The sequence below is a fragment of the Polypterus senegalus genome, chromosome 3 (assembly GCF_016835505.1).
Source record: "Polypterus senegalus isolate Bchr_013 chromosome 3, ASM1683550v1, whole genome shotgun sequence".
NCBI lineage: Eukaryota > Metazoa > Chordata > Cladistia > Polypteriformes > Polypteridae > Polypterus > Polypterus senegalus.
The window spans coordinates 226,096,389-226,108,338 of NC_053156.1; the positions used below are offsets into that span (position 1 = coordinate 226,096,389).

General features: G+C 37.4%; 1 protein-coding gene across 3 annotated transcripts in view; it reads left to right on the forward strand.

The window, feature by feature from the left end:
• Positions 1-778: 778 nt before the first annotated feature.
• fance (FA complementation group E) overlaps positions 779-11,950 on the forward strand; it is a 36,257-nt gene continuing 25,085 nt past the window's right edge. For all 3 annotated transcript variants that reach the window (XM_039748640.1, XM_039748639.1, XM_039748641.1), the window contains exons 1-2: positions 779-1,071; positions 9,227-9,448. In XM_039748640.1, coding sequence (XP_039604574.1) covers positions 9,228-9,448 — 221 coding nt within the window. In that variant the 5' untranslated portion in view covers positions 779-1,071; position 9,227. The remainder of the gene's footprint in view (positions 1,072-9,226; positions 9,449-11,950) is intronic.

Below are 11,950 nucleotides of genomic sequence, written 5' to 3' on the forward strand. Positions count from 1 at the left end.
ATTACTGAAATAAATCAACTTTGTCATGATATTCTAATTTGATGACCGGCACCTGTGAATGTGTAACATTGCGTGTACTTTTTTCCAAATAAATATATAACAACTAACTCTGTCATGCAAATGCACTCACTTTTGTATTCTCTTAACTTTATAGTCAATAATTGATTTCACCAAATACCATGACTGCCAAATTGAAATCTTACTGGACACAACACTTACTGAAAAAATAATACTCCTCCAGTTTAAAAACTCTTTTACCGAATGAATCACATTTTCATTCCCCCATATTGATAGTCCTCACAATCTTCTGCTGGATGTCCTGGATTTTGCTTTAAATATAGCCAATAATTAAGATTTAGTTAAATTCCTTCTCAAACACAGTGGTCGTTCTGTCATTTCCATGAATAAAACATTTGTTGTGAAAGCACCTAAACTTATTTTAAGTGTTCTATAATTAACCATCTCCAGTAAAGACAATAATTTATCTGAACAATATACCCGACATCCATAGTCTATTACAGTATTAGTGTTGTGTACACCCTATATAATGTACTTCTGTCTGCTCCCCATGATTGGCCTGATACACATCTCATTAAATTTACTCTGATCTTACATTTCTATACTACCTTCCTGGTAGAGTATGCTGTTTCCAAGTTAATCTCCGCACAGACGTATGTAGAAAGCAGCGTGCATGCGCGATGCAAATCGACAGACCTCAGGAACTATATGAACCTGCAAAGTGTTTCCGGCGGAAATGAAGCTTTAGGCTGTGGTTGGACAACTGCCATTGGCCCATTTTTGCGCGCGAGCTCTGATTAGGGATTGTTTTCACGGCGACTTGCTGGCAGTGTTAGGAAAGTGTGAGTTATCAAGTTAAATGTCACTGACCGTAGCATAAATTCCACCAGTGTTTTTGGTAAACTGCAACGGAATGATAAAAGCCTCGTAACTTAATGTGGATTTCCGGTGAAAAATTAAATGTTAAAGTCGCAGCGTCGTTAGTCAAACATGTTTTTTGAGACCACGTCCACACAGTGAAACAGATATTTGGTCAACGCTTTTGAGTTTAAAGTAAGTATAAACGGTGTTTTTATATGTGTTGTTATCAAATTCAACGGGAAGCTACCATATGACAAAAGTGCACTCGTGGCGGCTTTCTGTAATTTGAGCTGATTTGTAAGGCACGTTCAGTTAGTGCTGCCTGTGAAAGACCCCATATTAAAGAATCGATCCTTTGTGCATTTCAGACCTTAAAGCTAAATGCGCAAATAGTATATAGAATTTTATTTTACAGTTTTCGCTATGTATCGCAGAACCAATATTAACGAGGGTTTTCTAGTCCAAAGCATGTCTTAAAGTTGTTTTTTTGCTCGAAGTTGCCTCCTGGCTGTTATTTATTTACTGTGCCCGGGGGTGAGTTGGCATTTAGTCCAGAGCTGCTTCCTGTCATACTTTGGTTGACGGGTTGTAAATGGGAATTGGGATTTTACAGCCGAGGGGATCAACCGGTATGATATTTCACAGACAAGAATATACTGAGGATTTAACATGAGTTTAAAGCCAAGAAATCGAAGTTGAAGGCTGATTTTGCAGGTGGTCACATTTTGAGACCTCTTCATGAGAATGTGTTTAGATCAGGGGTGCCCAATGCGTCGATCGCGATCAACCGATAGATCGCGTCGCATTCAAAACATTTTTTTTAAACGTTAGTTTATCATGTATCCTCCTTATGCCATTTGCCACTTGATTGACATACAGGCCATTCTGAGATCTCTCTTCTTCGCACGCACGATCAAACGCGCGAGCTACTGCAAAACTCCGGCTGTGATGTAGTTAGCCTTCCCATTTATATCGACTGAAGAAGGGATTTTAAAAAAATGTTTAGGGAGGGTATGGGCTGGAGGTGGAATTGGAAGAGGATTTTTTTTTCTCACAATGCAACAATCGAAGTGCGTTTGTCTGACATGCGAGGTTCGATCCCCAATGAGGGGTGCAGTGGAGTGTGTACGCCTGATGAGCCCAAAATAGGGCGAAACACGTGTCGCGTACTCTTTGCATTATTTGACCGTTAACTATGTAACATTCAATGATCTGCTTCTCGCAACTGAGAGGGCACCCGTGGCGCATGTCTGCCCACTTGCGGACCAACCACACGCGTTACCTGGTAGGTAACCACCCATACAATCAGATTGTGATTCAGACTTTGAATGATATAATTTTTAATGTAGGTAGATCATTCCGACCTGGTCATTTTAAAAGTAGCTCGCAAGCCGAAAAAGTGTGGGCACCCCTGGTTTAGATTATATTGTAAGCAGCCTTTGTAAGACTAACTTGAATAAGAAAAGCATGTTATTTCCTGTGACTAGCCTTGCATGTCGGCATTGTTTTCTTTATATGTTTTACAGCTGGTAGAAATCAAAATTGCACTGATTTTAAAGAGAATTTGAGAATTTAATTTTGTTGACAAGATAGAAGAAAGTGGTAAACCCAGAGCTTCATCTCTTCATGTTTTCATCTTGCATCACATCCTAACATTTCCTCAAACCTTTCAGTGCATTCAAATGCATAATGCTAAATCTAAATCCTGCTTCACAAAATTGTAAGCAATTGTAACTTTGTTTCTTCAAAGGGTCATGATGCTGCCTAAATTCCATGTCTGACAATTGCAATCTTATGAGACGAATAGCAGGTGTTGTAGGAAAAATAAACCTGCACTGTATTGGTTAGCCATAGAGAGAAAAATATTGGCACAATTCCTTGTTTTGTTCTCATTTTTGTGTATGAATTGCCATTAACTGAAACAAAATAAGTACGTATACAGAGTACCAGTGTAGGAAACAATTGAAGGCTGAGATATTACTTTCAGTCACAATCAATACTGTGTTTCCACCATCCTTTAGTAACAATAGTTTGCATGTGGAATGCTATCAGTATTGAATATTTTTTGAGATTTATTATTGACAAAATAATTGCACACTTTGAACAACTGTGCTTTAAATATAACCTTTAATCAAGCCATTTTGTTTACTACACCCAAGCCTTAGACTTTTCTTATCTTCTTTCACGATAGAAATTATTCCTTGTAGCTGGCATAAGAACATACAGTGCCTTGTAAAAGTACTGTATTAAGTCTACCAACCAATTCGTTATTTTAGTGAATAACAAATCCTACAGTAAAATGTGTTCTCTGTGATATTTTAAGTTCATGCAAACTCTTTATAAAACTGACATGAGTGCTTTCACCGGGCCATTGTGGATATTCACCTGTTTGTCTTTGAGTGTCTCGAAGGTCGCACTTGCCTTATATTTTGGTCATTATGCATCTGAAAGAAGAATACTCTCACAAGCTTCAACTTTTAGCAGACCAAGTCAGGTTGTTTTGCAGGATTTTCCAGTCCACTCTTTCTGCTGTTTTAACCAGATGCCTGACCCCTGCTGTTGAAAAAGAGCTGCACACCATAAGCAGCCACCTCCACCGATCTATACTGTAGGTGTGGTGATTTTTGACATGGCCAGTATTACATTTACACTAGATTTGGATAAAAGCACTATCCTGCTTATGTAAAATCGCCAAAACATTTGCCACATTACAGCAAGTTCACTCTCATGCTTTTTTCTAACAACAGACATGTACAGGTGCCTCTCAATAAATTAGAATATCATCGAGAAGTTCTTTTATTTCAGTAATTTAATTCAAAAATTAAAACTCCTATATTATATAGATTAAATTATACACCGAGTGATATATTTCAAGTGTTTATTTCTTTTCATTTTGCTGGTTATGGCTTACAGGTAATGAAAACCCAAAGTTCAGTATCTTGGAAAATTAGAATATTGTGAAAAAGTTCAATATTGTAGACTCATGGTGTCCCACTCCACTCAGCTAATGAACCCAAAACACCTTTAAATGGTCTCTGAGTCTGGTTCAGTAGGCCACACAATCGTGGGGAAGACTACTGACTCAATGCTAAAGAAGCTGGCTGCTCACAGAGTGCTGTATCCAAACATATTAATGGAAAGTTGAGTGGAAGGAAGAAATGGGGCAGAAAAAGGTGCACAAGCAACAGGGATAACCGCAGCCATGAGAGGATTGTGAAGCGCAGCCTATTCAAGAATCTGGGGAAGATTCCCAAGGAGTGGACTGCAGTTGGAGTCAGTGCTTCAAGAGCCACCACACACAGACACATCTGGGACGTGGGCTACAACTGTCGCAGCATTCCTTGTGTCAAGCCACTCCTGAACCAGAGACAACGTCCGAAGCGTCTTACCTGGGCTACGAAGAAAACGGACTGGACTGTTGCTCAGTGGTTCATTTGGAAATCAAGGTCCCAGAGTCTGGTGGAAGACTGGAGATGCACAGAATCCAAGTTGCTTGTGGTCCAGTTTGATGTTTCCTCAGTCAGTGATGATTTAGGGAGCCATGTCATCTGCTGGTGTTGGTCCACTGTGTTTTATCAAGTCCAAAGTCAGTGCAGCCGTCTACCTAGATATTTTAGAGCACTTCATGCTTCCCCCTGCTGACAAGCTTTATGGAGATGCTGATTTCATTTTCCAGAAGGACTTTGCACCTGCCCACTCTGCCAAAATTACCAATACCTGGTTTAATGATCATGGTATCACTGTGCTTGACTGGCCAGCAAACTCGCCTGACCTAAACCCCATAGAAAATCTAAGGGGTATTGTTAAGAGGAAGATGAGAGACACCAGGCCCAACGATGCAGACAAGCTGAAGGCCGCTATCAAAACACCCTAGGCTCCCATAATACCTCAGCAGTGCCACAGGCTGATCACCTCCATGACACACCACACTGACACAGTAATTTATGCAAATGGAGCCCAAACCAAGTATTGAGGGTATACATGGACATACTTTTCAGTAGGTCAACATTTTTGTATTAAATCTTTTTTTTTTAATTGGTCTTATATAATATTCTAATTTTGAGATACTAAATTTTGAGTTTTCATTACCTGTAGGCCATAATCAGCAAAATGAAAAGAAATAAATGCTTGAAATATACCACTCTGTGTGTAATGAATCTATATAATATAGGAGTTTCACTTTTTGAACTAAATTACTAAAATTAATTAACTTTTTGATAATATTCTAATTTATTGAGCTGCACCTGCATTCATGTGGTTCATTTTGAACCTAACTCCATACAGGACAGCTTAGCACCTTCAAAGTAACCGTTGGCTTCTCTAACAAGTTTGAGCAGAGTTTTGAGCGTGACTTTTTCTAGACTCTGACATGTTGGACAAAGCTTCAAATTCTTAATAACTGAAACAACAATGCCCGCTGTGACATCCAAAGACTAGGATATTGTTTTGTATCCTTTTTTTTTTTTTTTAATCAATTTCTGCATTTGCATCATTCAGTCTCTTACATTTTTGGAATGCTTTTTTGTCTTAATTTTCACAACTGTCCTTCAGATTTTCAACCTGAAAAATCTCCTAATGTTTATATGAATAACAATTGTCTGTTATTGAAATGATTCACTGGTGGGGACCAGTTGTTAGAGAACTGTGCCCATAAATACAGGGACGGAATATTTCTTCCAAAGGGGATTTTTTTCTTCATAGGAGTTTTTCTAAAATTAAACATTTTACATTAAAAACAATAATAATTTTGAGTTTTAGTGCTTTGAAATTAAAATCCCTGAGAACTAAATTTCAATCTATGATTTGGTATTCAGTAAAAAGAAAGAATTGGCCAGGAGATGGAATGCTTTGCAATGCCTTGTAAGTAATATGTCAGAGTTATTGCAGGGTTTTAAAAGTGCACATCTAAATAAAATTAGATGCCATTGGGAATTAAGCTTGTCAGTGAGATTTCCAGAGTACCTGGGATAGCTGTGAGTGTGCCCTGCCATGGATCCTTAATCAGAATTGGTTTCTGCCTTGATTACAGTGTTTCTGTAGGAGAGACTCTGGCACTTTGGGACTCTGAGCTAGATAAGAGCATTACAAAGTGAAAAGATGGATCGACTGATGTTTGTTCAATTTGAATAGTTTGCCTTATCACTGGCATTCTGCCATTTATTTGGTGTAGTTTGCAGTATGTTCCAAAATCATAAAAGTGCGAAACCACACGTGAAGACACACATCCAATGTAAATGAGAAAAATCACTTAATAACATCTAGCCTTGAAAAATCTACTGTTTCTTTTTTGTGACCTCTTGCTATAGACAGGTTTGGAGGTACTCTTATGACAGGGAAAGGAGATTAACCTTCACAGCTGCTTCTTATTTCTGTTGCCCACTTTTGGTTGTATGTATGGAGCACAATACCAGAGCAGATTAGGACCAAAATGAAGCTTTAACAACTGAGGTATTATAATCTAAAACTTTATGAATCTCAAAAAAGACTTAGTTTTAGTTAGGAATAAGGAGAGTTTAAAGCAAATATTAATGTTATTGAGGCCTGTGTCTGCACACATCTGCTTAATAAAATAAAGGGAGAATCCATTTCCTTGCTGAAAATGAAAGAAGGTCAAATTTTATAAATATGATTTAGGTGTTAGTCTCCAAACCTTTGCTCACAGAAGGTTGTATAATAATTATTATTCCATATTCCACCAATAATTAATTTTTTAAAGTATTTTTATTTTTTTTTATTTATAAATTTTATTACAATCCATACAAAGCAATCAAGTTTTTACAAAAAGAAAAATTGAGTTAAGAACAGATCGATCATCACCCCTGAGAGAGAGAGCAAGCCAAACAGCGTGAAATTTAAGGCTTGTAAACATACCTAAATTAATAAATTCTCTGTGCTTTATGAACTTATTTTAAAATATTACTAATTAGATCCTGTGATGTTTTGAACAAAGTCTGTACGAAACCTCTAACCGAGTATTTGATTTTTTCCAATTTCAAATAATATAACACATCGGTTTCCCACTGACTTAAAAGAGGAGAGTTTGGGTTCTTCCAGTTTATCAGACTAAGTCTGCGTGCCAAAAGTGTAGTGAAGGCAATCACAGTTTGTTTGTCCTTCTCCACTTTAAACCCCTCTGAAAGAACCCCAAACACAGCTGTTAATGGGTTAGGAAGGATTGTGAGTCCAAGACTGTCTGAGAGGTAATTAAAAATTTTTGTCCAGAATAATGTTAATTTGGTGCAGGTCCAAAATATGTGACCCAGTGAGGCTGGGGCTTGGTTGCAACGTTCGCAGGTTGGATCATGCCCTGGAAACATTTTGGAGAGTTTTAGTCGAGACAGATGTGTTCGATATATAATTTTGAGTTGTATAATTGTATGCTTTGCGCATATGGAGCTTGAGTGAATTCTCTGCATTGCTACTTTCCACTCCTTTTCTGATATATTAATTGAGAGGTCATTTTCCCAGTGTCCTCTTGGATCTTTGAAAGGAAGGGATTGTAAAAGGATTTTATATATTGTAGAGATGGAGTCTAAGTCCTTGAGATTGAGCAATATTTTTTCGAGCATGGATGAGGGTGCAAGATAAGGAAAATCTGGAAGGATCTGTTTAACAAAGTTCGTGATTTGAAGATCGTGAAAGAAATGTGTAGCTGGAATGTTAAATTTGGAATGTAATTGTTCATAGGATGCAAAGACGTTGTCTATATAAAGATCTCTAAGCAAGTTAATTCCAAATTTTTCCAGATATTAAAAACTGCATATGTTTGGGAAGGTTGAAAGAGGTGGTTCTCTTGCAGGGGTGCCACAGATAGAAGCTTCTCCATCTTAAAATGCTTTCTACATTGGTTCCAGATTCTAAGTGAGTGGAGCACAATTGGGTTATTAGTGTATTGCCGATAACGTGTGTTTATTGGAGCACAGAGCAAGGAATACAAAGAAGTACTGCAGGATTTTACTTCTGTTGCGGTCCAAGCCTGTGTATGTTCTTCTGTGTCCAGGTTCTTATCGCCTGTATATTTGCTGCCCAGTAATAAAACTGGAAGTTAGGTAGAGCCATGCCACCTTCTGCCTTTTGTCTTTGTAGGGTCACTCTTTTGATGCGTGGATGTTTAGAATTCCAAATAAATGAGGTTATTATTGAATCTAATTGCTTAAAAAATGATTTATTGATGTATGTTGGGATGTTTTGAAATAAAAAAAGGAGCTTAGGAAGAATATTCATCTTAACAGTGTTAATTCTTCCAGCTAGAATGAGATGAAGGGTTGAACATCTATGCAAGTCTTGTTTAATTTTTTCCATGCAGACGGCAACATTTTGCTGATAAAACCTTTATGTTTACTTGTGATGTTTACCCCGAGGTATTTAAACTGTTCTGCAATGATAAAAGGTGGGGTGTCTAATCTAATATTATATGCTTGAGAATTCACTGGAAAGAGTACACTTTTATTCAGATTAATTCTGAGACCAGAGAGCTTTTGAAATTCTGTGAGTGCTGTTAAGACTGCAGGCACAGAATTTTCTGGGTCCGAAATATACAGTACCATGTCATCTGCATATAATGAGATTTTCTGTTCCAGTCCTTCTCTGCTAATCCCCTTTATCTGATCCGTAATTTTCTTAATGTTATATGCTGAAATGTTCAGCTTCAGCCTATATTAGCATTGATTCCTTTCATAAATGTTAACATCAGTTTTTTTTTTTTTTTATTAATACATTCGGGAGTTAGGTTTTCTGTTGAAAATGTTGCTTTTCAAGTAAATGAGAGAATGTACAAGATGGCACTGGCTTCTTAACAGTGAAAAATTTGCCTTTCTAACTTGGGGGATGGTTGAAAGATGGAACTATGATTTTTTATTCATTCCATCAAATAATGTAAATGTTGGAGCAGTGCAGTGGCCGGTGCAGCATTGTGAATTCAAATCCTGCACAATCATGGTCAGTGTGGAATGTATTTGTTTCCTTCCTGTCTGCGAGAATTTTCCTTCACATGCTATCTTTCCCCACAATTCAAAAGCATACATGTTGAGTTAGTGTGTGACCCCTGATTGTAGCATCTATCCAGGGTTAGAGTCTGCTGTGTGCTTAGATTTGCCATGGTAGGCCCTGGCTGTCCTGAGGATGAACTGGATTAGGCAGGTTTGATAATGTTACAGTTTGTTATGTTAACGTTGGATGCCTGTTGTAAAATTCAAACTGCTTTCAGTGTAACTTTAATATATGGGTAACATGAAGTGCTTTCTTGTTGATATTTCATTTTTGTTGTACAGTATATTTTAATTTCCAATAAGCTTTTTTACTGCAAACAGTTAAAAACTTATTTTTAATCTGTTTTTATCTTGACTAGGATGGAGCCATATGGCAGGCTTCTAGAACGTTTCACCCATTGTCAACGCTTACTCCTCCATCCTCTGATGATTTCCTGCTCAGGTGCCAGTTTGGCATATCAAATGTTTGAACATCAGCGTTCAAGGAATGAGGAGCTGGCAAACTTCAGCTGGCGAAGCTTTGTGGATGTTCTGACCCAAGATGAGCCATGTGTAAATCAGGAAGAAAATCGCCTAACTTTGTAAGGCCTGGGAAATAAAAGTATTTAAGTGAGGTTTCTTTAGAGCATTGAAGTAGAACAGGAAGTCTCAGCCCAGGGCTGCTGATGAGTATTTCTGTCACACCATAAGCAAATGAGCAATTCTGCATTTTATTAATGTGCTTTTTTTTAAGCTAACGTCAAATTACATCTCTGTGTTTCACTTACATACTCTCACAAAAAAAGGAAAGACATTAAATATTGTAACATAGTTTTCTGCAGCTTTTTAAAGTTCTGGTGATTTTTCCATAATTAAGAAATTGTAGTGGTATGAATTTTTAAGTGTGCTTCTCCTTTTTTAATTTTGGTGAATATTGATTATAACCAAAATATATATTCTCTTTCTATTTATCTGGTGCACAATAGAATTTACTTCTGTAAGTGATTTTCAGCATCAGTATTATTATTGATTTCTACTAACAGTGTACAAAATAAATAATTGTGCATAAGACATATTGACACTATACATTAGTAAGAAAAATGTCAGGTAGAAATTAAGATGCATAATGCTACAATAGCTGTAGTAAATGCTGTGGTACCACAATTACATAAAATATTTAATGTTTACTAAAATTTGATTCAGACAATTGCCATTTACTAATGTATCTATGTTGATTTGCTTTTTTTACTATTAAGAGAACACACACACACACACACACACGTGGATAGAAATTCATTCTTTGTTTCATGAGCCTTAAAATGGTAATCATATATGTTCTAAATATTTGCTTTAAAGACTGAGGTCAGACAATAAGTGAAAAAATAATGCTTGCCTTCAATCTGTAGTTGGTTTATATATACCATACATATATTTTAAAATAGCATAACAACAAAGTTTAGCGGAATATATCTCTTGTGTATAAAAGATCTAAATAGTAATAAGTTACTTCTAAAAGAGAAACTTTGTTGAATGTTGCTCAGGCAATGCAGTAAATATATAAACAGGAAATTAGCAACATATTAATTTAAGATATTAGTTCAGTTAATGGCAGAATTTTATTTAAACTTAGTTGGACTAAATATAATTATTTAAAGGTCTCCACAATAATAATAATACAGTGGTGTGAAAAACTATTTGCCTCCTTCCTGATTTCTTATTCTTTTGCATGTTTGTCACACAAAATGTTTCTGATCATCAAACACATTTAACCATTAGTCAAATATAACACAAGTAAACACAAAATGCAGTTTTTAAATGATGGTTTTTATTATTTAGGGAGAAACAAAATCCAAACCTACATGGCCCTGTGTGAAAAGTAATTGCCCCTTGTTAAAAATAACCTAACTGTGGTGTATCACACCTGAGTTCAATTTCCGTAGCCACCCCCAGGCCTGATTACTGCCACACCTGTTTCAATCAAGAAATCACTTAAATAGGAGCTGCCTGACACAGAGAAGTAGACCAAAAGCACCTCAAAAGCTAGACATCATGCCAAGATCCAAAGAAATTCAGGAACAAATGAGAACAGAAGTAATTGAGATCTATCAGTCTGGTAAAGGTTATCAAGCCATTTCTAAAGCTTTGGGACTCCAGCGAACCACAGTGAGAGCCATTATCCACAAATGGCAAAAACATGGAACAGTGGTGAACCTTCCCAGGAGTGGCGGCCAACCAAAATTACCCCAAGAGCGCAGAGAGCGACTCATCCGAGAGGTCACAAAAGACCCCAGGACAACGTCTAAAGAACTGCAGGCCTCACTTGCCTCAATTAAGGTCAGTGTTCACGACTCCACCATAAGAAAGAGACTGGGCAAAAACGGTCTGCATGGCAGATTTCCAAGGCATAAACCACTGTTAAGCAAAAGAACATTAGGGCTCGTCTCAGTTTTGCTAAGAAACATCTCAATGATTGCCAAGACTTTTGGGAAAATACCTTGTGGACTGATGAGACAAAAGTTGAACTTATTGGAAGGCAAATGTCCCGTTACATATGGCATAAAAGGAACACAGCATTTCAGAAAAAGAACATCATACCAACAGTAAAATATGGTGGTGGTAGTGTGATGGTCTGGGGTTGTTTTGCAGCTTCAGGACCTGGAAGGCTTGCTGTGATAGATGGAACCATGAATTCTACTGTCTACCAAAAAATCCTGAAGGAGAATGTCCGGCTATCTGTTTGTCGACTCAAGCTGAAGCGATCTTGGGCGCTGCAACAGGACAATGACCCAAAACACACCAGCAAATCCACCTCTGAATGGCTGAAGAAAAACAAAATGAAGACTTTGGAGTGGCCTAGTCAAAGTCCTGACCTGAATCCAATTGAGATGCTATGGCATGACCTTAAAAAGGCGGTTCATGCTAGAAAACCCTCAAATAAAGCTGAATTACAACAATTCTGCAAAGATGAGTGGGCCAAAATTCCTCCAGAGCGCTGTAAAAGACTCATTGCAAGTTATCGCAAACGCTTGATTGCAGTTATTGCTGCTAAGGGTGGCCCAACCAGTTATTAGGTTCAGGGGACAATTACTTTTTCACACAGGGCC